The sequence below is a fragment of the Accipiter gentilis genome, chromosome 30 (assembly GCF_929443795.1).
Source record: "Accipiter gentilis chromosome 30, bAccGen1.1, whole genome shotgun sequence".
NCBI classification, from domain to species: Eukaryota; Metazoa; Chordata; class Aves; order Accipitriformes; family Accipitridae; genus Astur; species Astur gentilis.
Genome location: NC_064909.1, coordinates 2358272 through 2384770, shown reverse-complemented (window position 1 = coordinate 2384770; position 26499 = coordinate 2358272). Strand labels below are relative to the sequence as shown.

At 40.2% G+C, this 26499-nt stretch overlaps 1 protein-coding gene across 3 annotated transcripts in view; it reads left to right on the top strand.

Annotated features, from left to right (window-relative positions):
- LRFN2 (leucine rich repeat and fibronectin type III domain containing 2) overlaps positions 1 to 25412 on the top strand; it is a 170572-nt gene extending 145160 nt beyond the window's left edge. For all 3 annotated transcript variants that reach the window (XM_049833727.1, XM_049833726.1, XM_049833728.1), the window contains one exon: positions 24115 to 25412. In XM_049833727.1, the coding sequence (XP_049689684.1) occupies positions 24115 to 25033 (919 nt within the window). In that variant the 3' untranslated portion in view covers positions 25034 to 25412. The remainder of the gene's footprint in view (positions 1 to 24114) is intronic.
- Positions 25413 to 26499: the final 1087 nt, after the last annotated feature.

Genomic DNA, 26499 nt, shown 5'->3' with positions numbered 1-26499 from the left:
TTGAGTATGTAGAAGCAGAATTTCAGCTTTGTTCCTGTGGGGCAAGGATGGGTCACTAGCCTGGTGCCTGCTTTTCTCTCTGCTGTGTGCAGAGGTTCATGGCCTGGGAATGCCATGGGGATGAATCTGACAGTGCTGCAAATGTTGGGCAATGGGAGAGGGGAGGAGAAATGAGGTAATTGGCCTGAAACTGTCCTGTGTCCCTGTGCCTCTTCCCTTTCATCCCTAAAAGGGAGCCAGATGTTCACGTGAGCTAAGCAGGCTACAGAGCCAAGAGGACCCCTGCTTCTCTCCTCCACCCCTTGATCCTTGCAGCTCCTCTGGTTACTGTTTCAGTCCACGATGTGACGGTGCCTTGCTTTCCAAGCAGGCAGAAGGAGGAACAGCCACCATGGAAGGAGTCACCTTCAGAACCTGGATCCTCATGTCCAGGGCCTCATAGCAACCGGGGTGGGTGCTGTCACAGGCTGCTGGCTGAGCAGAGGGCAGTGACAGCCCCATCTTCTCAGACAAACCTCCTGCACCCTCAGTGGCAATAACAATGCTGCAATCTCCCTGCTAGAAAACCAGTACAGAAGTAGCTGTGATAGCTGCTTGGCTCTTGTATGAGTTGCTTAAGGAGATGAACCACCTGGAGGACACAAGGCTATATATATGGCTAGTAGTTTAAATTCTGTTTTCTTTCTCTGGGGACACTGATGTCTTTTATGAGGCGAAGGACTGTTTGCAAGGAGAAGGGTGAAATAAACACTGGGATCAGGTTTCACACCTGTGAAAAGCCTGAAGGACTGCAACAGTCCCATTTCAAGGCTTAGGACTGCACCTTTGTACAACACCAGATTGGAGTGGGATGAAGAGGTGGCAAGACCTTGTGCTATACAAACTCTGCCTAATGGAAGCATATGAGGTTTTAGCTGTTTGGGGGTTTTCCCCACTAAAACATAATATTGTTGTTTGTTTCACCTTTTCTCTTTGTTTTCCCTATCCAGGCTCTCTCATGGTAGATAATTATATCAGCTGTGGTTTAATTAGCTAATTATTTTTCAGAGTAAATGCTTTTATTTTTTTATTCTTAAGCAGCTTCCATTTGGGTTTTCTCATAGAATTTTCTTTGTATTTCATTGTGTAGTAGCACAGGTGTTTATAACTGGTTTCAGTGGGGTTTATGAATGTGCTGGTTATCCAAGTAGAGTGGAAGGAATAGCACTTTGGAGGGCAGAAGTGGCATACTCCTGGGAGTAGCACACTGACATAAAACTTCCTGCAGAATTTAGTTGATATTTTGGCTATAGAGTAGAAAATAATAATAATGATATAGTTTTACTCCAGAAGAAGTGATTTTAACCTTCATATTAACACCTTTAAAGGATACATTTTATCTAGCAGATATAAGGCTTTTTGAATTTGGCCTTTGCATCTCCAAACAAACAAAAAAATATTCCCTTTTCCTTAGTAGGCTTAGTTTCTCGGTATGTAAATCTTGTTCCTGTTGCTAGCTGTACTGTAGGCAAAGATTTACTTGCTCACTGAGGTGCTGAACTAGTTGTTACAGGTGAATGGAATCAAAGCTGTCTGGTCTTTCTTGAAAAACCCGAAGAAGACAAGGAGTATCACAGAGAAGCAGGCAAGGAGAGCTGCTCCTTGGCCTGATTAACACATATAGTGGTAAGGTTTATGTTGCTGCAACGTGGAATTGTAACATGTGTTTTTTCCAGTGGTGCCTAACTCTGGCAAAGTCCTACAACTTCCTGTCCAAATCCACATAATGTTCTTCTCCATTCCTTGCTATTTCATAGCTGTCCATTTAAAGTCACTAGATGTTGTTCAACTATCAAAGGCAGTATTGAGCAAAGTCTTAGTAAGAGTTTTTGCTGTCTCATGGCTTTCACTGTGTGTATGTGGGATTGTGCTGCAGACAGTTTTCTTCCTTATTTTCTCTTGGCATGCCTTGGATGTGGCTAGTCACAGTAACAAGGCCAGGGCTTTGATGAAACATTTGGGAACTTTCATTTACAATGAACTTATTCGGGATCGTGCTCCAGCTCAAGGTGGCCAAACTGTGACCTTACAGCTGCATGGTGCTGAGAAGTTTCCGGCTTTGCTAGTCATAGGGACCCACCTCCTGACAGTTTGCTGGTCCCCATACTTCCCCAGTTAAGATTGGATTAAAATGCTTGCAGAGCTTCATGTCCATAAGTCAGCGAAACTGTATATGTCTGCACTAGGTTAACACCTATTTTCTACCCATCTTTAAGTGATTACAGTCCAGAAACTTTCCATGTTTTTAGGGTAGCAAAGGGAGTCCAGGAAAAGCCACAGAAGCAGAGTCAGAAAGTCCCTGAGGACATGATCTGCAAGTGTTTTCCTGGCTTCTGCCATTTTCCTCTCTTCTGCTTCACCCTGGTTGAGCTTGTTGATGACAGGGAGGCCTAAACTCAAAAGAGCTGCAGGCGGCTTTTCAAATCAGGTCACATTTACTAGTTCCCAAACAAGGCATGTTATCTTGGGGAATTTTGAAGCTAGTGCCTCAGTTTACCCAAAGCAAACCTTAATCAGCTGTACTATCTGTGTGAACAGAACCACAAAGTAATTGATTGCTCCTTACATTGAACAAGCCACAGATTTAGAAACTAATTAACAAAAAAAAAAGATCCACACTAGTTGGTTTCACAGTCATTGCAGCAGCATGCAACATCTGTCTAGCCCACCCTCCAATCACCTGCCTCTGCAATGGTTATGAAGAAGCAAACCATATATCAACCCAGTTTTATTTTCTAGCCCTGGTTAAAATGGAACAAACCCTGGAATAACTGTCCCATGGGAAATTCCAATATTGCAACATCTGTTTCTGTCAAGAATCAGGCTGAAAATTCTCCATAACAGTTGTTTTGTTTGCTTATGGAAAGAAAACTTTAAAAATATTTCATTTGGACATGTAGAAATGTTGCTATCAATCTCTTTGTGGATGTTACAGCTTTGGGAGTAACAGCCCCATCCCCACTATGCATCATGCTCCTTGGAGAGTTACTCTCCTCCTGCAAGCAAAGCTCCTTAAATTATCCACATTCACTTTTCTCTCTCTCTCCTTACCACAGAGGTCTTCCTTCCCCTCATATTGCCCCTGCTTTCAGGGTGAAGGGATGGTCAGGGTGTACAAGGAGAAGGGGCAGCTGTCTGTGGGGGAGTGGAAGAGGAGCAGAGGACATGGCAGAGGAGCAGAGAAAGGACTGGAAGCAGAGGGCCCCTCCCAGGTGCCAGGGAGAGGAAAAACATTGTGGCTCCCCACAGCTATAGCTTTCATTTTAATTTTCCTGACAAGATAGAAGAAAAAAAATGATCTCGCAGAACACCGTATTTTAACACTAAAAATGTGTTTCATTTGAGGTATCTGACCAGTTTTACCATCAGAATACCAAGGTTTTGCCAGACGCATCTAGTGTTAGTGCCTGTAAGAGCTTTGAACACGTGGTTTGAGAGACATCCAACTAATGCAAAATACTTGTGCACTTTACACAAGCTCCCTCAGGGAGGGGATGGTTTGGCATGAGTAATGAATCTCTCTGCCAGACAGAAACCTAAGGGCTCTGCCTTACACAGCCACAGCTGCAGGAGCCGAAAAACTCAGGCTGAAGTTTGTGTCCTGGGAGCCATCACATTTTTCAGTCATTTTCTGACACCAGCAATAGATACCACACTTGACCCATCCCAGCTGCACCCTCCCAGCTAAGGTTTGCACTTAGGTGAAACAATAAGCCCCTCTTTACCTTCTCAGATGTTTTGCTCAATTTCGAGTGCATGATGTTCTGTCTTTTTCCTTGCAGTGACAGCACAACTTACCAGGTGACATGCATTGCTGTTTATCTGCAGTGCTGACTCTTACATGTTGTTTTAATGACAGTTAAAAAAGGCAAAGAGCTGCACAACATTTAGCTAAAGGCAGAGGAATAAAGATGGAAGATACAATATGAAAAGTGTGACGTGAACACATAAAAAGGTACATGAAGGCAGAGGGATCAATTTGGCAGAAAAAAGTTCTTTATCTTTCCTCCCCTGTTCCATTCCCAAATATGAATTATATGTAACTTTGCTTAATGCAATCCTCATTTCTTTTAACTTTGTTCCCCTATGGATTTTTCTACAAATCAAGGGCCGAGTAGAACTAAGTCACAACAGACCATTTGTCAGGACTGGATCCTCTTTTTCCACTTGTGATTTAATCCATGACTGGACTAAGATTTCTTCAGCTTTATTTCTATTCAGAATTATCAAACTGGAGGTTTTGTGAGACTTTTTGCTAACTAGTGTAATTATGAGAGCTATGACTTGACTTTTCTGTGGAGAGATTTCTTTATTTAAATATTTCTGCTAGATAAATCATTTGGGACTGTGTTTTACTATTTGACTGGCTGTTTAACCTTATACTCTCTCTTCTCACCCTGCTATTTTGAGATACCTTTTATGCTAACCATTATTTTACTGAGCACAGGTAGATGAATATATACTTAGGACACAGTTTCATCAGTCAATGTAGGATGTTCCTGATACACATACCTGTCACATGCATAATGGCAACTACACTTGAGATAATCACAGGTGGAAGCAACCTGCCATGAGGACTCAGAGATAAAAACTGCAATATTGCTTCCAAGGATAGGTTAACACACACAGTTCTCTAAAAATTCAGTATTTTCTCTACTCCAGCGCAGGGGTAACATGAGGTGCTTTCTTTTGCTGTAGAGCAGGCCAGGAATGGAAGCAGAACAGCCTTTTCTGTGGCTTCCAGTCCTGTTTTGCATCCTCAGAAGCTATGGAAATTTCACTGCTGTTCAGTCAGATTTGGATAAGCACCAAAACTTTGCAGAGGCTGACCATTCAAAGAAATATTCAAGCTTTTCTTAATTAGGCCATTGCTAATACTAAATATCTATAGGTAGAACACTTGGAAAAATGTAGATCTTTTTTCCTCAAAATGAAAAGTGAAATTACACAACATGTAAGAAAAATATGTAGGAAATAATATTCTATTCCATTAAAATTCTAAAGGTTTTCACTGAAAAGCACACAGTAAAAAAAAGCTTCCTAAGTTCTGCTTTTGAAAATGAATAGCTGAAAAGGCTAATTTTTTTTTTTCTTGAACCTGTGAACACTCTTATTAAAAATAAAAGATACAAATAAACCTACTTCATTTTCATATTTTTATTCTTTTTAAATACACCACAGCTTCTGAGAACTACAGGAGACTCTTCTGTTATGAATCCAGAAAAGCTCTGCAAAACTTCAAAGCAGAACTTTACCCTGTGTAGCTGAGAGTTCCTACAGATAGCATTTTGAAAATTTCACATGTCTTCTGGTTCGTTTACAAAAAAGTTGAGTGTAGTTGACAACCTACACAGAAGACTGCCTGGCTCCCCAAGAGATGTTTCCGTACCACCTAGCTCCACCATCTAGTTTAGACAGTGATTGCAGAGGCAGCTCAAGGAGGGTTGCTCTTCCTCCTCTCGCCAGCTCCAGTGCTGTCAGAGCACAGTGACAGCAGCTCTCCCTTTCCCTGGGTCTCCCATCTCAGATGGACCTGTGAGCTCGACTCACCACAGCTCCAGGCAGCAGGGCTAGCCCCCTGTGTTGCCAGGATGGGGGCAAGACTCTCTCTCTCCATAGTGGTAGACTTTGAGCTCTAGCCAACCAGGAAGGTGGAGCTTTTAGTGGCTGAGCCATTTGTAGACAACACACTAGGCTAGTTCAGCTCTCTCTGCTGCATGATTTTTTTTCTACAGAGCTATCAGAAATAAAAACTTTTCATGGCTAAAATCAGCAGATAAATCTCTGAATGACGTGCCTGATACACTACTCCCACAGGCAGTCCTTTTGAAGGCTGGTTTGTGATGTTATTATACAGCTGCTTTGGGGATAAGTTGTGTGCTTCAGAATGTGCTTCCTAGCACAACTGCAAATGAATTGACAGATGCAGATACTGTGGACAATAAATGATGTCTGCCTGTCTGACATTTTCTTCCTGCAAAGTGAACAACAGTGAACAAAGTGACAATAATTAGCCTTAAATTGCTTCTCTGATTTCTCCTATCAGTGCACTGGTTTCCCGCCTCTTGTGTTACATGCACATTTTAATCTGAAAACTATAGCCTGACTTGTGAAGAAACTCCTAGAGATCTGGTAATTTTTTGTTGGCTTGGAAGGATTTATGGATTTATCTGTTCCAGGGACGTTCCATCATTCTCAAATGTTGAAGCTTTGAGTGACTTATGGCCCTCAGGAGAGTGAAATGCAACTGTTAATCATTGGCAGCAATGGGATATCCTTCATGAGCATCATGTGCCATTGTCAGTAGATCACAGAACTGCTGTTGACCTTGAATGGAGAAAACTAAAAAATAAAGGTCATCTCTATTTCATCTACACAATGAAAGTTTTGAAAATGGCTTGTCATGAAAGCATTAAAGATCTGCTGCACAAAAGCCTTGGGCTGAATGATACTGGCTTCTCCCACAGACTTTCTGATGATCAAAGTGATAGTAGAGGCACCTTGGAACTGAGTAGTACTGTAAAAACTGTAGCTAACATGCTAAGCTGAAAAGACACTTGGTTTGCATTCTTCTGTGTTCTTGTGGTCCTGTGACCTTCAGAAAAAGCTTCTGAATATTTTGGGGGTTTTTCTATGTCTTTTTTAAATAGTGATAGTAATACACAGAAGTACCTCACAGTCACAGACACATTTCAAGTGGAAGTGGCTGGATACAAAACAAATGACCTATCTCTGGACAGTCCAAAACTGGTTTTAAATACCTGGGACTATGGGTTTTTTTTTTCCCTTTTTCACATGAAATGTCATGGTCTTCCTTTTTCCATGGTGTCTTTGCATCACCTTCAATTTCAACCAGTTGTCCTAGGTCTTCTCCCATAAATAAACTCTGGATACTTGTCTTCATGTTTATTATGGGCTTGGGCAGATTGCCTGTGGTCACCTGGGCTTTCTCAAGCCTATCCCTCAACCATTTTATGAGGAGCCACTGACTATTTAGCCAGTCATCTTGGCCAATAATAGACCATCCATCATCCATGACATTATTCTTTCTATTCCAAATCTCCGCAATGCCTGTCCTCCTGCCCCCAAGTATAGAAGCTCATACCATCCCCTGACTCTGACAAAACCTAAATTCACAACTTTAATAATTTGCAACAGCTTTATATAGGCTGACTTTGTCTCCATCCTGCCTCAGCCTGTTGTTTTCTTATTGGTTTGTCTTTATATGCAGATGTGTAAACCACTCTTTATATTTCTTAGACTGAAATGAAGACCTATACATTCAAATTGGAAATGAGCTGTGACATATTAACCTTGTGGTATGAACCAGTAGGAGGAGGTGGAATCACCAACTCCTCATCTCCTAAGAAATCCTTAAGACCCTATGTCCAGTAAACCGCTGTGCTGGGTCTCAGTGGAAGAATCCCTGGATAAACTCCTCAACCTGTGCTGGACTCTGCTGTCCAGAAGGTCAGACTAGATGATCATGACTACTAGTACTGCTCTTAACATTTGGGAACCAGCGCCCTACAAAGGCAAGAATATAAAAGCAGTCAAACTGTCAATCAAAGTCTTCTGGTAAAGCCAGCAGGTTCAATAAAACTGAACATCTCTGTGTACACTAATGCTACAATTGTATGCATTAGGATTTCAATTGCCTTAACTTTTGTGTGTGTGAATACTCATTACTTTAACTGGCAGTCATGTCACAGCAGTCGTATGTTGAATTGATCTTCTTAGGCTGTATCAAAAGTAAGTATTACATGGTCTTGTTGTCCCTGAGAACTAAGAAGAGCCTTTTTAACTGACATGGTAGAAGGCTGTCAAGCTTTCGCTCAGTGCTTGTCTCCAAGTACCAACCGTCCCTTTACAGTCCTGAAAGTAAGGCTGATGGAAACAACAGGTACTGATCATTTCAGAGACTCCTAGTCTAGAACTCTGGTAGGAAAGGTCCTACCAAACCTTAAGCAATGTCCACAGGTGCAGAAAGCACATGGCAGGATCAAAGTCTCTCTCTGTCATTGTTTATTCCCTGGGTAAGCTGTTAAGCTATGATCCATTAAGTCTCTCCTGTCCTGTTTCTCTGGAATCTTTTCAATGGATTTTATCTCAGCAAGATCCAGCTTGCAAGAAACATTTGTACCTATGAGTATACTGAGAAGAGGGTATTATGATGCTTTGCACTGGTCTACAACTGAGAGGGAAAATTATGAAAATGTATACTTCTTTCTTGCTTGACTGTAGGGACGCTCTTTGCTAGCCAGTCCCTTGGATAGTTGTGTCCAAGGTTATTTTGAGCTCTGCAGACACATCTCTCTGCCTTTTAGCCTGCCTTCTATGCTGTTAGTCATACAGCATTGTATGGTTGTATGGACCCTTGGATTGTGGAATCCAATGGTTCATACATTGGATTAGGAATGTATGTTTGTGGAATAGGTCTGGTCTAGATCTGTCTTTTTGGGTGTACTGTTGCCTGGGATGGTTAGTGCTCACCAGAGTCATTCATCAGTGTCTTCCTCTTCGCTGCTTCTGCTGATGTTATTGATATGCCTGTGTCAAGGTCTCAATGCCAGCAGGGCTGTAGTTAAGAGACTGCAGTATCAGGTTTCTCTTAAGAAATAATCACAGACTTAGTGCAGTGGTGCAGGTTTGGCCGGGTTTAGTGAGCACAGGCACAGCCTTAAAACACTTCTGCTGATACGCTCTGAAGGAAGTGTTAAAGCACAGTGTGCTTGTGGCTGGGTGAACAGTCTCAGTACCAAAAGGCTTCCTAGGACCACTGTGCTCATCTCCATGACTCTACTCTGATTTAAACCAAGATGAAGCCAGACAATGCATCTGCATTTTTGCTGGCCATCTTTTATGGCCATACTTCCAATTCACCTTTATTTGAGTATCCTGCATCCATAGTAAAATTTTCTTCCTCCCATTGTTAAAAGTGTGCCCTTCTGACACCAGCCATTATCAAACTTGCAATTTCTACTTAGGTAAGGGATTTGTGTTTCAGTCAGGTTTCCTAGCTAGGTCCACTTTTGTCATATCTTAGTAAACTTTTGTGTGGGCAACTGCTGTAGCCATTGCTCTACCAAGCCTTAAATCTATTTTTGCCAATGCACAGAAACATCAGAGGAGCCACCTCCACCTCTATAGGATTGTCTTATAGCCAAGAATAGAGCCAGGTGCTCCTTCAGCTCAGGGTAGCTGTCTCTTGAGTTTTATAAAAGATTTCCATTAGAGACTATTCTTGTTAGATACTTTTGGATATTGGTTACAGCATTCTGAAGTCCTCAGAGTATTTGCCTAAAACTGTAGTGAATTGCTGTGAAATAATGACCCTTTGCTTTCATCACATTAGTCTTTCCGAAGATGTATATAGGTTCTTGATGGAGACAAACCTTGTAATCTGAGAAGATTGCTTTGGGATAAAATATTATGCTAACATCTTCTCTCTCAAACTGAAAGTAACATAGAAATTTGTAAATTTGAAAATCTGTCTTTTTACATGGTTACAGGTTGCTCTCTTCAGAGACAAAAAATTGTGGCATAATGTCACACAGAAATGAGGAACACAGAAAGGAGGATAACTTTTATATGTTTTCTTCTGCATCTTATACAACTAGTCCCTGGCACTACAGTGAATCCAAGTTTGCTGAGCAATAGATAAAAGACCAGTTGTAATAGGAGTGGGCTTTCCTCTCTTGAGGAATCATAAGCATGTTGGATAGCACTAGGCAGAAAAATGCTGAACATGACAAAATCCTCCGTTGGTGACTGTGTGATAAGTGATCCATACAGATACACTCCTACAAGATAACACTTTTTTTAGGCTGTACCATATGTTCAAGAGCAGCAATCCCATTTGTCTTCATGCTGGAGGGAGTGTGGAGTGATTCATTCCATAGCCAGGTAAAAAAAAATTAAAATCCACATAGCAGTGGTTTCAGAAATATGTCTATGAAAGTTCTTGGACACTTCAGAAAATAAAAAGGCTAGTATCTGCAGACAAACCCAGAGTGCACATGCGAAAAAAAAACACCTAGGTGAAACCTGTGGCAGGCCACTATGTATTTACACTATGAAGCGAGAAATTTTGCTGGTGGTTACAAAAAATTTCTGTCCTTTCACCTTTTCCATGGCACTGCAAAAAGTTGCCAGCATGGTCATTAGAAACCAACTAATTTTCTGAAGCATAGTTATGAAGTTTAGTCAAGACAAAATAAAATCTTTTCTACTGCTGAGGTGTCCAATTAAGCATTCTTCAATATTTCATTGAAATTTAATCACTGTGAGTCAGAGTTATACCTTCAATAGGTGCATAGCCACATGAATTTAGGACCAGACTCGTCTTTGACTTGTGACTTATAGTCAGGCTTATGTGGAAGCGAGAAACACATGCATTGTGGGGAATCATTTGGCTCTGTCTGTAGTTTCTGTTGACCTAGATAAGTTAATCTGCCTACAAGGCACATTAGATAGTAACTTTACTAAGTTATGTAAAAGGCAGCAGCTTGTAGAAGTTTTCTGCACTGCCACAGCTATCATCTCCACTTAATCCCTGAATGCAGCACTTTCCAACCATCAAATAATGATCTGTGGCACTGTTACAGTAGGGCCAATATTTCCCAAGTCAAGTCCAGGAAAAAGATTTGCACTGAATGTGGGTGGATGGTACAAATACACACCTGCAGAGACAGTGTGCACGTGTCCAGGAGAGGACTACACCCTAAATGTCTCTTCTGAAAACAATCCTGAATCTTAAAGTGGATAAAAGCCCTTGAGGTGCTTGGACACAAGATTTTTCTTACCTTTACAATCTTCTGGGAAAGGCATAAGGAACAAAACAGGGGTGTGTCCTGCCTGAGATGTATCCAGGCACTGTGGAAACAAAGGTAGCTCCTGAGCAGACAAAAGATAGCTCTTGTTAGACCATTCCCATTTTGCTTCTTTTGCTACATCTTTTGGGGGGAATGTGGGGATTCCTTTTACAAACACCTGGGTACAGGCCACATCCTCCCCTCTTGTTTAGTCAGAGTTGCTGTTCAGCAGGTTTGCAGCTTCATTTCTTCTGCTGATGACTCTCCCTTCTTCTGTCATTCTGTCAATGGGGAAGAAAGTTAAACTTAAATAAAATAATTAAAAAATCCCTTCTCTTCAAAGCTGGCTGACTTGCCCAGCAAGAAAGCAGAAAAGGTCATCTTATTTGTCAAGATGCTCAAGTCTAGCCCTCATTCTCTCCTCAGACAAAAAGACAGACACTGTACCTTGCTGAAATCCTGCCACAGACTGATGGTAGTGCCTACCCAAATTCAACACATCATGTGGACAACACTGTCTTGGCACAACCTAGGAAGGGGACTAAATCATCATTTAGAGAAGGGAATGTGGAGCCCAGCAGCTGTGTATCAAGTGGAGCAGAGGCAAGTTTAGGACTCCTCCCAACACAGCCCACTGCAGAGGAGCTAAAATCAGCAGTTCTGCCACGGGAGCACAGCTTTGCAGGACTTCAGAAGGCAGTAAAATTCTTGTCTACTTTATTTCCTTGCTCATACACTCTGAGCTGCAATCCAATACTTCTGGGGTGATCATTTATTGAGAAAAGAAGACAAAATGCTTTACTGAGGGCAACAGATTTTGTTCTTTTTTGACTGCAGGTGTAAGGAACTCTCCCAGCCCATATAGTGGTTAAGGAGGAACATACTTAAGTTTCCTCTGAAGGACAACATTGTCTATTAGAAATGTTTAGTTGAATGCCCTTATTGATAATACTAATGATAAAAATATGTATGGGAAAACAGCGTCATAGAGCTAACATACCCTAGAATGCAGTGCTGGCTGTGCTCTCCAAGAAGCCTGGAATCTTATATTTTTATGTAATGATTTTTTTAGAGTATTTATTTTATCTTCCTTCCTAGGAATGATAGAGCCCGGCTTTTTACTCTTTAGACTTTTTGAAGGGGTCACACTGAGGTTTCGATGCTGCTTGATGTTATGAATCAATGTTCAGCTCATCTTTTTTGCTCTTAAATATCAATGAACATGTGGCAAATTTCTACTACTGGTCATTTTGACAGGATGAGGACAGCATTACCTTGTCTGATAGTAGAGGTGACAAATGATTCTATATTCTCTAAGAGGACAAAAATTGTGGATTTAATATCATTGTGTATTTGATTTACATTTTATTCCATGCTCTCCTTTTTTAGCTCTGAGGGTCATTTTTGCATGTCCTACTTACTTATGCTATCTGGAGTTACAACAGGAAAACTCAGAGAAGGTTTTACAGAGTGAAGAGAGAATTTTGCAGCCTTTACACTTGAAACTGCAGAGCAGAGCCATCTGCCAGTCTCTTCCTTTATTACTCACTGCTTTGAAAGTTTTTCAAGCAAAGATAAAGAAAAATCCATTCTTTCCTTTCACTTTCAACAGTACAGGGTGCTCTTATATATGTGATTCCACAGTATTTATAGAATTTTTCAATGAAATTATTCACAAGCTGTTTTCCATTATCTGTAATGACCTCATATGGTTGCCTATAACATGTAGAAGCTTTTGTTCTACTGGTGCACAATGAAATATCCATGACTGCAAAAACCTTCAGGTATGATGACTAGTAATTAATCATGGTAAAGAAGTAATAAACCTAGCAGATCTGGATGTAGCTATATCAACAGACTGATGACATACCTAACATTTGTTGTAGTTGGTTTTCATGTGAAAGCTTATTAACTTGCTAAGTGGCTGCTCATTGTCCAAGTCTATTTGATCCTAAAACCATATTCAGCAAAACTGTGTAACTTGGGATGTAAGTCAGTAGGTAAATCTGAGGAGCCAGGTAAAACTTTAATCAATTGGAGAAGTTGAAACATGAGAAGAAATTCTGGTATCTTCTTAATGTTACACCATCAAACCTAAATAGATCAACTGTGGTTCTCTGAAAGAAAAGTGAGACACCAAATCTGAGCAGTCTTATATTTGTAACCTTGCTTAAATGTAGGTTTTAATTTCTTTCCAAACACTTGCAAACCTTCTGTATACTTTCCATGAGTGAGAAGTAACATGAGGATGGCCAAATAGGTATTTACACAGTATATGACTAGTACCTGGAAGAAGAAAATCCAATAAACACTGCTCATGCTTTCTTCTTTGCAATGGGTTCACTATAGGGATGCACAGCCTGGGATTCTGGACTGCTTACATTCAGGTTTTGGGTCATGCCATTAGCCTATCAGATGACTCATGTCAGCTTCCTTCAGTTTTCTGGGTCTCATTTGTAAGGTGTAAGGAACTAGTACACTACTTTTTAGTACATTTTGTTCACATACTAGAATTCTGTGGCACTTGCCTAAGATCCATTAGCACAGAAACGTATTTCTAGGCAATAATACCATGCTACTATTGGAATCTATCATTGACTTCTACTTTTCTTCCTCCTGGGGTCATTATAAATTAAACCTTGCTGTCTTAGTAGATAGATTTTACTTTCCTTTTCAGTAATGTATCTGTCATTCTTCACACAGTATGGTTTCGATCCAGGCTCAGCTTTGAAAGAAGCAGGATGTCTTTGGTTGCTGAGAGATGCTTTTATCTAATTTTGGTATCACAAACTGAAAGGATGTAACTGTGTACTGGCCTTTTGTAGAGCATTTAGAAATTCAACATCTCCATGTCTTTCTAGCCTATCTAGTCCTTCTAGGCTTCCTTATCCTTTGCTTTGTATGCAATACCCAGAAAGTGGCAAAATGTCAAACCTCTGCTTTAGGAAATGCCTTTATTACATATCTATGCTGCTTTTTTTTTTTTTTTTCCCTGCATTTTTTTCCCCCTGTAAGAGACAATGCTTTTGACCATTAGTGATTTTTTCACCTCGTGTTCTCATTCTGCAATTGCAAAACCCATTTTTTTCCCCAATGTTATTGCAAAAGTCACCCTAAATCATCCTGGTTCTCTTCACTTTGTGCATTGTTGTGCACATTTCACAGAGATTTTTGTTGCAAAATATTTTTCTCCCTCTTCTAACTCAGAACTAAAAGCTTGATGGTTGATACTAAAAGTTTATTATTCAAACTTCCCCTTACTGTTTTTCATTAAGTTTTCTTAATTTACAAACAAGCAATTCTACTGTATCCAGTTTAGATAGTAAAAGGTATTTCCAATATTTGCTGAGAGGTTAGAGGGTTGGGTCCTCAACCTTACAGTTTTGTTGCTTTCTTTTCAACCTGCCTGTAATAGTAAAAATCTCTTCAAATAAACACCTTTTCATTTTTCTAAATCATGGCTATGTTCTCCTCTGAATATAGGTATACCCTGGCTGCATCTTTGGTGAGTTGATATTTCTTTAGCTCATTTTTGGAGAATTGGCAAACGTAGTTCTCCCTTCATCTGCACTGGGAATTAAACTCATTTTTTCAACTTCATGATGAAAGAGATGCTCGAGATTCTGGTAAATAACTATTCCCTGTCTCTTGAGACTATCCACATGAAGTTCAATCACTGAGCTGAAGGAACACTTACATGATATGTGATTAAATTTTTTAATAATGCATAAATTGTGTCTTGAACTGATGTTGAAACACTTTTTTATACAGACTGATATATCAGTGTATACACAGTTTGTATAAGTAGTGAGACCTTGGACTCAGTGAGACTCTTTCTTTTGGTTGCAATGGTTAGAATAGTCCTGTCAGCTGTTAGCTTGCACCACACTTCTCCCACTAGTGCACAAAGATTTTGTGACAGAAGAGCCTGAAAGAGAATGCTGGAGTTTGCTTTGAGCAGTCAATTACAAAATATGGGTGAACGTAACTTCAAGCAGTGTCTTGAGTTTTTGTCATTCCAGCGCAACCTTCCAGAGATAAAATTAGCCTGTGTGATAGAACACAGATTTCTGCAGGACATATGAGTTGCAACCCAGCATAAGTGCTCTGCATAGTAAGCATGAATGAAATTACTAGTAAGTCGCTGAAGATCCTCCTCTTCAACTCAGCTCACATGGGCTCTTACAGAAAAAGGGGATGGATAGCTGTTAACCACTATAGGATCCCAGTCAGTTGTCTTTGATCCTATCATTATAATTTGCACAGATTTCACTGCCTGGAAATAAACGGAAAGCCCATTTGTAACTCTCAAGAAAGGACAGCATATAGCTGAATGTTACAGCTGTGTTCTGTCAGGAAAATAGCAGAATCCTGCTTGCAAATTTATTTCCTCCGAGGTCCTAAATGTGCTCATTACTTCTAATGTTGCTTCTTTTCTGGGAACCTCTGTTGGTATGGTAGGATGACCTTTTCTGGTGTAACTGTCCAACTCTGCATAAAGGAGTTCAGAATTACCTGAGTCAGAGAGAATAAGCATGACACTTCAGCCAAGTGTATGGGCCATTTGACTATAAAAACCTGGGAAAAGAGTGTCCCAGGTCCCACACTGTGCTTGATGACTTGAACACACCTTTCATGGATAATTTTTATCTCTTCCCATCTTTAGAAATAGGGTAGTTGTAATGTGTTGTTGTAACTATCAGTAGACTAATTTACTAAATTTAGATATTTTTTGATTAATCTCAAATTTACTGTCTGGCTTTTTGAAACATTGCTGTGAATTATGATACCTTTCTAACTCTATATTAACAGGATACATAATTAATTGATTAGTGCGGCTTTTTCCATAAATACTTCAGCTTCACATTTACTAACAGAAATATTGTATGGGCTTTCAATCATTCTGCTGACGAGCTTAAATATGTTTTAGTTGGATTTGAATTAGTGTGAGGATTTTTCTTCTGAGGCAGTTAGTGTCTCAGATATATTGAGGTGAAAGGTGTTCTGTGTAGACCTGAATAGCTTGGGTGTGACTGGATTTATCTTTGTGTTGTCAAACGTTCCTAGGGTATGTCTGCATTCCCTTTAAAGATAAAATTTAATGATCAGGGCACTAAATGCCTACTGCTGTCATGTCCATGAAAGAAATGATAGCATGGATCAGGGAGCTTGAAAGGCTAATTTTGTGTTGTCATACCATCATTAACCAAAATGAGGTTGTCCCAGTGTAGTAGCTTGCACCTGGGCAGCTGAACTGAGCACCTTCATTGATTCAGGGCATTACGAGATGGTTCTGGTGGTCTTCATTCATCCAGAAGTGCCTCACCAGTTCTGCCTGCCTGTGGCTCCCTATTGTTTGCAAGAACCTGGGAATAATAGAGAGAGGAGCGTTTCCTCTTAGAGCAATGGTTTATGGAGGGGAGCAGAATACCTTGTACCATGTTTCCCCTTTCTCAATCTTGTGCAGTAATGTCCCCTAGAAACCTATGCTTTGTTCTGTCACCTGCTGAATGACTTCAGTGCCTCCCCAGGGGACACCATTCAGCAGTCTATCAAATACCACCAGAAATTTATATTCTCTGAGCTAGTAGTTTAATGTTTGGGGTTTTTTATTCCTTTCCTCTGTAACACAGGGGATATATTCGTTATCAGTATCTCCCTGACTTACCATCTTGTGACAGACATATCAATTGCTTTTGGCTCTGTCTTCTCTTCCCCACCTCCCACCCCACTTTTACAAATGAGCAGAAAAGAGCACAAATTAGGAAATAATAATGAAAACCCATGTGTTTCATTCGGCAAGACAGATTCTCTGAAGGGCAGCTGGATGCATGAGTGATGGGGAGACAAGATTCAGAAAAGCAGGAAGGTATTTGTGTTTAATAGTAAGTGGTCCATCTGAAGGCAAAATTATGCTTGTATGTCATACCCCCCCCCCCCCCCCCCCAAACTAATAAAATAAAAAATGGAGGAAATTATTCATGCTGGGTTGAGTTAGTGTTTACCGAACAAGTCTGGCTACCTCCTGGTATTATCTGACATTTCCATATGTTGACATGACTGACAGAGAAATTATACCCTGTTGCTAATACTAACAATTTTCTTTTTTCCCAGGACACCAGAAATACAATTGTCATTTTTTTGAGATGCAGTCACAGTAGGTCTCTGTTTTTCTCAGATTTTTAGATTAAAATATCCTGAATCAGGCACCAAAAGACTGCTGTGAGATCTCTCAAAGCAATATACTTGGTACTTTGTATTTGTTTTTTTGATTCCTGAGGCTTTAGGATGATCTGAAGATATATATCCAAGGTCTTTTTTTTGAAATTTGAAGGGCAATAAACTAATCTCTTTTGTTAGTTTACTTAATTATTAATAACATTTCAGATTCCACTTTCATTCCATGACTTCAGAAACTGGGGCTTTCTGAGATAAAAACACAGCAAAAAATGACACCAGTATACACCATAAAACTTTAAAAGAAATTACAAAACTTGGCAGCAGAGAAGAATGCAAAGTATGCAGTCCAAATTTGTCAATTACTTGCCTCTTCTCCCAGGCAATACAACACGTGTGACGTTTTCACTTCCATTTAGATCCTTCTAGTCTTCCTCTGATCTTTTTTTTCCCTTTTCTTCATCCTTCTTAATATCTGTCCACCATCTGAACTCTTTCCACTGCCTTGATTCACTTCACTATCTTTCTAAATGTTTTGGTTTTGCTGAAAGATCTTCACCTATGTTTGAGTGTACTCAACCATAGACTGAGTTGCTTTTGTGATATTGGTCCCCATTCAGTGGCCACCTGGTCTTCTTCCATCATTTTGATGGTAGCCACATGTCTGATAGAGCCCTGCCAATGGCTGCTTTGAACATGTTTGTCTTTCTATTATTCTCTGCTGCTCTGACACTGCCAGAGCCACCAATGTTCATTATTTTCTTCTTGCATTCTTTCTCACTTTAACCTTCTCCTTCTTTCCTTACCTGTCCTCAATGGAATAACACCTCATTATTATCTCTGTCTGGAAAGAAGCAAGATCTGTGTGCCATTGAACTACATCCACCAGGCTTTAAAGGATACTTTATGTGGTCCTTCTTCAGGCAATGAACTCTGTCCTCTCATTACCCACTCTTTTTACATGCTTATTAGCCAGTCTTTCTCCAGTATGTCACCATTGATAATTTCCCTCTCCCTTTTCTCTGCCATCCTACTATAAGCGCACTGGGACTGAAGGTGGACACTCCACCTGAAAAGTAGGACTCTGTCAGACCCTTCTACAATACTTTAAAGGAAGAATAGCCGGAATAATCTTTTTTTTTTTTCTTTTTTTTTTTCCTTCAGAATTACCTGTGAAACAAACACAGTTAAAAACCCAAAGATTTTAAAATAAGGGACAAACTTTATTGATGAAATAAATGAACATTTTTGGCTTGAGATTTTCACTGAAAAATGAAAATTGGTCAGATTCTAGTGTTAACCTTTTCTGGATCAATTTCTAATCCTGAGAGCAATCAGGGTAATATTTTGCACTTATGTGAATTTAGCTTTGTAAGAGGAAGTTTAAGAATAATAAGGTACAGTGAGATTGGTATTTTCACACTAAGGCATTACTATACAGGAAAGTTACTGTGCTAACTAACTGGAATATGATTTTACAGAATACTAGCTATTTCACCCTGGCACCCCCCTTCCTCTTCCTTGTCCCCTGTTTAGTACAAATGATAGTGCATAGTGACAATGTTTAGCAGTTGCTTCATAATTAGTGTATAGGCTACAGCTGTGCTGGTAAACTAATGAGGGCCCAGAACCATTCCCATGTCCCAGAACCCCATCATTTATACTACTAATGTCTTGGTACAGTTCCTTGCATGCTTTTTCCAGCATGGTTCAGGAGTTAATATTCCAAGGGCTATTTTTGATATACAGCTTTCTGAAGTCACTCTGGAAGAAAAGAGAATTTACCAGCAAAGACAGGGACCATTTCTTGTGAGGTGTCTGCCTTGGGACACAGTATGTAGACATAGAATCTTACAGGAAGAGTTTGGGTTGAGCAGTTTAGGCACAGAAAATTCACACCCAAGCAATTGGTTTTTTGGGTTTTTTTCTTCCCCCAGAGATAGAAGCATTTAATAAACTAGCATGATTTTCTGTTTTAAACTCCTAGCATTAACTTCAAAAGGAGAAATCATATTGCAATGTAGATAGTATACAGTCCTGGATAATAAAAAAAAAAAGGACCATGAGAAAAGCAACATAGTCTATCAGGTCAGTATAAAACTGAGTCTTGGGAATTGCAAGTGCCTTCCCAAAGGACTTGCCTTGACAGCTCCCTGAAAGTTCTGTGATTAAAGCAGTTTCAGGCTAAAACTAGATGCTATCATACTCTTCATGATGGAGAAAAGGAACAGAATTGCCTAGCCAATTAGCCTAATCTGTCTTGTCTTTAATTTGTCTGTTTTGCATAACCACAGTATTAACCAGCAGTTCACTCCTGCTAATCCCCAGTGCTACAAAGAAGAAAAGAACCCATTTGTATATTACAGTGTAATCATAATATCTACTAATTTCCTTCCATACACTACAGGCCTCTTTTGAAAGGAGATTGGTGGCATTATCCCCATTTTATAAATGAGGAGACTTACAGTATAGAAAAAATTATTTCTTAGGAACTGAGAGTTACTGATAAAGTAGAGCCTGATAACAGTGTAACTGATAAAATAGAGAATAAAACTCAGGTCTCCTAAATTCTCAGCACAGCTCACTCCCTGCAAGCTTCAGTGCTCACTTGCATCTGGGATTACGAGTGAAGTCTACAGCAAACCTTTTTCTCCTGCATTTCTAAGTAATTTATTATTTTCTAATTTTCTTAATATCACCACACACTGAAGTACGTAATTACAGAATTGCTTGCTTTCTGTATGTTGTGTATACAAGGACGTAACAAGGACTTTTTAGTGGTGGTTGTAGAAAATAAGGTTGACTTCAAAGGAGGGTACTAGCACTACCCTTTTTTTAAAAAGGGTCTCATGGTCTCATTTTGGTGCTTTCATAAAATGAAATGTAAATCTCCATGGATTGAAGGGAATGTATTGTTTGCAAACGCCCTGCAAACTTTCATCTCAGCTTCATAGCTCTTGATCACACATAAACTCTCATAGGAGCGTCTGTCTATTGCTGTTCTATTTCAGATGCTTATCCCATGCCCCAATCCCAGCCATAGGTCTCCTCCTCTTCCAATAAGTGACACTGTTGTGCCAAAAGGTGAGAGAAGAGGGCTTTTTTGTAAATTAAGATCAGATGTAAGACCCCTATGCTCATTTCATTCCTTAGAAGCAAGATTTTCAGAAAGGTCAGAACCATGTTCTTATATGAATAGTTTTCCTTGGCATATTTTGACCTTCAGACAGGATTCAGAAACTAGCTTAAGAATCAAGTAACAAAATCCTGGCACCATTGTGGAGGAGATTTGCCTGCTTCTCCTACCCCAAGGAAAATAAACAAGAAGAGAAAGACAGAAATTACTGTGTCTTATGTGTCTCGACAGTGAAATTTCCATAAGGAGATTTTCAAATTTATTGTTGTCCTCGCTAGATCTACATTTACACTTACACTGTTATGTTAACATATTTGATTATTTGTTTGCTTTCCCAGTCCTCACTGTTCCCAGGCTCCTTAAACTGTACAAATTAAAACTTAACATAACCTATCAGTTTAAAAATAAGCAAATGTTTTGCTAGTTGATCTCCTCTTGCAGTTAGTCAACTGTTACTCTTTTTTTTCCCCAAAGAAAGGTTAGTATCAAATTTAGATGTCTTTTCCTCTTCTGTGATAAGAAGCATCTCTTCAAGATCACATCGCCCTGAAGAGCAGGTGGACAATATCAGGATCCTTGGCTCAAGATACTGCTGCAATTAAGTATGTTTGCTATCTGAAGGCTAACAAGTGAGCACTAGGATCTTCTAAGTTTCCAAAGCTAACAACTTTCAAAAGCTGGTTTTGACCTCCAATGAACCAGGCTGTAGATGCTTGCTACCTGAAACCAACTTTCTGTGTTTAGCTGATGAGTTGACTGAACAAAGCCTTACTGGATCTCTGCCTAGACACAGTTTTAATGTCCCCGTTTAGTTTTGTGGCAGCTCCTAGCTCTGGAGTCCCAATGGCAGGGCATGGTGGTCCATGATTAATGGTGCTAGACGTACAGAGCAGCCATGAAGAGACTCCCTCTGTTAGGCAGCAAATCAAAGTTTGAAGTGGCATCTTGCAGGTACGCATGTTTGGGCCAACCAAAGAGTCATCAATATCCCAGAATGAAAATGTGTCTGCATTGATTTTAGGTGTGGGGAATGTTAAGAGATGTCATCAATCATAGCTGACCAGCAGTACATTTGGGGAGGGTGGGTTAAAGCATGAAGGAATGCCAAAATACTCTTACAATTTGGCAGCTTCATGAAAACAAGATCGTATTCCCTGCAAGCTCGAAAACTGAGTCTGAGATTAATTGGTGCTTATTCCTATGCTCAGCTGTTCTTTAACAATAACATTAATTTGAATATTTTACAAGCACATTTGAAGTTTATTTACGGAAACATCCAAAATTCTTCATTTTAGATGTATATGGAGAGTTGATTGCTTTTTCCATAATTGGGATTGCAACTGTGATCTTTTATAAAGCTATTATTAGTCCCAATATTATCACAGCTGTAGCTTCCAGGACTGACTGAGTTTAGAAAAGACTCAGTTTCTTTTAAAGGCTAAGATGAGCTTTTATGGCAAGTTTCAATACAGTTAACCTGGGCAAGGAAGCTTTAGGACTGGTTATGGCCTCACTGCTGTACTTTTAAAAATGGACTGTCTTTACATTTCGTGTCATTATCACTACCTGCCAGTCCTTGAAATATTCCAGGCAGTTACATTTCCTTGGAAGCTTGTGTGTAATTGTATTTGAAGAAAACAAGTTGTAAATGATTGAAGTTATCAGTATTCACTCTATATAAATTGGCATAGTGTGTTAGGTGGAAAGACTGTGTTTCTATATGCGTAAGGTATGTGTAAAGCGATATACTTTGTAAACCCAGTTGTTTGCTGTTCACTTGGAGAGAATATAGAGGTCTCTGTGTTTCATCAGTGCAAAGCAAAAGGAACTGCTCTAACAGATGGTGCTATAGCTCTGGTTTTCGAGAGTTATGACCCAAGTCCAAGACCCAGTTTATATGGTTGACTATTCTTTCTGCTAACAGTGCTACTTGTTTGTAATGAGATTTCAGAGTGAAATAATTTTTGAATGACTTATTGCAGAATTTTTTAAGCACGTGTCTAGGAGTGATGGCGGAAAGTGGAGTATAGTACTAGGTGATACAGAAAGAGATATGAAGCAATTAGTGAAACTGTTTAAAAGTTTGAAGATCATATGTCTGAAGGTCAATAGTATTCTGTTATTCCATATATCATTCTTGGTGTGTACATGTGAAATTCCTTGAACAATTCAACAGAGTACAGGCATTGCCCCAGCTGCTATGGCTAGTGGTGTGTTGTTCTCAGAGCCACAGGAAGAGGAAAACAATTTGAAATAAGTTGAAACCAAACATTTTGACTATTAGAAACCATTTTAGCAACTGTATCTAGACTTTTCCAGGAGGGCTGCTTTACGACCTCTTGGCTCATTCTGAACAGCTCATCTATGTCTGTGCAGAACACCTCCATTAGGATGATAAATGTACCAAGAATCTCAAATATAACATTGAGTAAACCTGCCATGTGATGTTTATATTCCAGGTGTCTCTCACTGATATTTCTTTTCCTTACAGAATTTTTGTGTGTGTTTGTTTGCTTTTTAAAAAGGAGCCACATCCTCGCCTGTGGCCACGCTGAAGGGTTGTGTAAGTGGTGTGAATGCATAAAGGCAAAGATGATCAGCAGCTCTCTGTGCTTCTCTGTGCAGGCCTGTTCCCTCCCACTACACAGAAGGGCCTCTGCAGAGCTGCAATTTATGCTGGCTGTGATGACAATTTGAGGCTAAGAAAGCCTGGTGCTCCCACAGGGAGTATGCCTTTCTCTTATGACCAGGCGTAACCGTCCCAATTACAGCCACACCAAACCTGTAGGGCTCCCTTGTTGCTGGTACTAAAGATTTGCAGCTCTAAGTCAGAATGGGCTGGCTTTAATTTCAGCTTTTTTCTCTCACTCAAGCCTATTAAGTAGAAGTAAGGAGAAACATGCATGGAGAATCTCTTTGGGTTTATTCTTGGCTACCCACCAGGCACCGAATCTGGGATTCTCCACTGTATTCCACTAAGTTTGAAGTAGGGGTAGACCATGTTCATTCCCATCTGCTAAGTTTGAATGCTAGTGATGCTCTGAATGTTGCATGAGTTCAGATGGCTGCTTAAGTTTTGTGGCAGCAAAGAATAATATCCATAAGTGACCAAACTTGGAGCACAGCTTGGGCCTAGCTATTTGGTTTTTGAAAATGGATTTGTATTTGAGTAGAATTTTTTATTTTAAAGAAACCCTCTTGTTTCCATCCCTGTGTCTTCCTACCTCTCCTCACACTTCCACAGCCCATACTGACAAGGCTAGTATTTCTTTTTCACTCACACAGAGGAATGTGGTTGCAGGGAGAAATTTCTGGCAAGGAAGATGTTAGCTGCATTTCTAGGAGATATTTTCCATGGTGAGAAGTAAGAGGATGAGGAAAGTAGGTGGGAGAGTAGAGAAAGAGAGAGAAGTGGTTGCTTGCCTTCAGTTCTCAGGGAATGAAAAAAGTAAAAGTAGCCCCTTGTCTTCACAAGGTAAGCAACCTGCTGATGCCAGACAGCAAATGTTCAGGCACCCGTGAAGCAATGTGACAACTGCCAAGTTCAGACTCAGCAAGTGCAAGGGTCATTTACACACTCAGAAAGAAGGGCTTGCATATTTTTATTCTGAGTTATTTGTTCAGGTTTGAATATATTTAAGATTAGGACAGACCCAAGTGAGGAGAAAAAAAACCAGACTAGTTTGGTCTGCTTTTTCTTATTCCCTTTATTGCACATTTGAGAGATGTCCCTCAAAACTTGTATGTTACTGAATGCTGGGATTTTGGACCCACAGGAGCTGGGAAGCTTGAATGCTTGTTTAAATTTTATGGCTCTGACTCCTCTCTGGCAGTACCAAGAACAATAAACACCACATTGTTCTTATGTCTGTTCTCTCTTTTCCCTTAGTGTCAAGAGTAACCAAATTTTTTTCTCTCTCTTTTTTTTTTTTTTTTTTTTTTTTAAAGGATGATTCCAGCTACAAACAAAGCCTTTGTTGTAAACAACCTTGTTTCTGGAACAGGCTATGACCTCTGTGTCCTGGCAATGTGGGATGACACGGCCACTACCCTTACTGCCACCAATATTGTGGGATGCGCCCAGTTCTTCACCAAAGAAGACTACCCTCAGTGCCAGTCAATGCACAGTCAGTTCCTTGGTGGGACCATGATTCTGATCATTGGAGGCATCATTGTGGCAACTCTGCTGGTATTCATTGTAATACTCATGGTCCGCTATAAGGTCTGCAACAATTCCCAGGGGAAGATGTCTAACGTCAGCAATGTCTACTCACAGACAAATGGAGCACAACCAGTTCAGAACGGAGTCTTGCCCCAAGTCAACCCCAAAGTGGTGGTGAGCAACGAACTTATGGAGTTTAACTGTCAGTCTGCACGGAGCAGCATCTCCTCTTCCTCCAGCTCTGCAAATAGTCGTGACTGTGATGACTATAGCCTCCAAAGTGAACAGGGCACATTGTCCAGTAAGTGGAGGCCTCCTTCCAGGTCAAAACACAATATTGACCGGCTAATGGGAGCTTTTGCCTCCCTGGAACTGAAATGTCAGAAAAAGGAGGAGATGACAGACTCCAGAACTTCCACGGTGGCCCGCCACTCGGACAAAGAGCCACTGCTGGGCCAGCCAGAGTCCAAATTTCACAGCCTCCTCATGTTGCCTCTGGAGGGCAAAACTAAACGTAGCCATTCTTTTGACATGGGGGACTTTGCCACATCTCAGTGTTGCACCTACCCAAAAAAGATAACAAACATTTGGACAAAGAGGAGCCTCTCAGTGAATGGCATGCTTTTGCAGTATGACGACAATGACCTAACAGGGGCGAAAGGAACTTTCGGGAGCTCAGAGTGGGTAATGGAAAGCACAGTGTAAATATCAGTGTCTCCCCCCTCCTCTTCTCCCCTCATGTGTTATAAAGCATGGTTTGCTGCAGGGCCATGCATTTGCAAAGAGAGAGGAGGAAATGTTTTCAGTTGTACTGGCCAAAAAGATAGGTAAATAATTAAGTAACAGGGATACTAAAAGAGAAGGAAGATCGTGAAATGTGAATAGGCACGTATGGCACCATTTTTGTCTGGCCCCAACTAAACCATGTGTGAATGTTTCAAGGAATTTGCTAGTTGTATTTAGCATTGCTTTCCAAAAGTTACTCAGACTCTTGGTGAACCATCACACAAGATTAAACAAGGAGGATGAAAAGGGGTTTGACAGAACAAGTTTAATTTTACAGGGTTTCTTCTTTTTTTCTTTTTTTTTTAAAAGGGCATCTCTTTCTTTTCTGTTGACCACAGAAATACACTTATGTGGATATAAGACTGGTTGATATATCTGGTTGTCATTGCAAGTGACTTTTGAGAAAGTGCAAGCAGGGCATCCACAGGGACAGATCAGAGCAAATTGTTCAGCATAATCTCATGGTGTTAACTGTGACTTCTGGGAAAACAATACTTGCTGTTGAGTGTGCTTTTGGTTGGAATTTAATGATTTCTTTCTGGTTTGCCTTGTTACTGCTTTTGAGTTATTTTTTCCCCACAGCAGAAAGTATATTTCCATGTATTTTTTTGGTTTTGTTTTCTGTTTCAACAAATCCCCCAGGTGAAAAGGAGGATATGTACAAAGGTCAAAATTCTGATGTACTGTATAACCCACCTCCAATACCACCCCTTTATGTCCTAGGAAAAAATAAAGTTAGGGGCTAATAAATTTTAAAAAATCATCCTCTTTCTTCCATCTTTTTCATAGTCTCTGCTTGTCAATGCTCAAGGCAGATTGCAGCAGCTATTGATATCTGTAGGGGTGTTGCTATCAAAGATGGGAAAAATAGTAATCAAGATTTCCTGTTAAAGGATAAAGAAAGGGGAAAAAAAGTAGCTCCCATGAACTCTCCACATTATGAATACCAATGGCTTTTGGCAAAGGTCACACTGTCACTCCCTTCAACTGACAGAAAACACAGACTTGCACCCTATTGTGACAAAAGCTCTTTGTACAGTCACTGTGACATAGCTTGACTGTATCAGTAGCAACACAGGAAATGTAAAGTTTTGTGTATTTCAGGGGACTGGATATGTTCTCAATTAGCCATGGAAACAAAGTTAAATTTGTGTGTCTCAGAGCAGGTGGTCTCTCATGTGTCTCCCGTATTACAGACAGCCCTTCCCCAGTCCCCAGTGTACTCCTACCCCCCTGTCTCTCACCCTCACTAAGGTGCTTGCTAACTAAGAATGGGAGCTCTTTAGAGCTTGTAAACTGATTCTCAAATTCATTTTTGGGGAGCACTGATATGGTTGTGGAAATGCACATGGCCCACCCAACTGACTTCATTGTCCTTATGACTT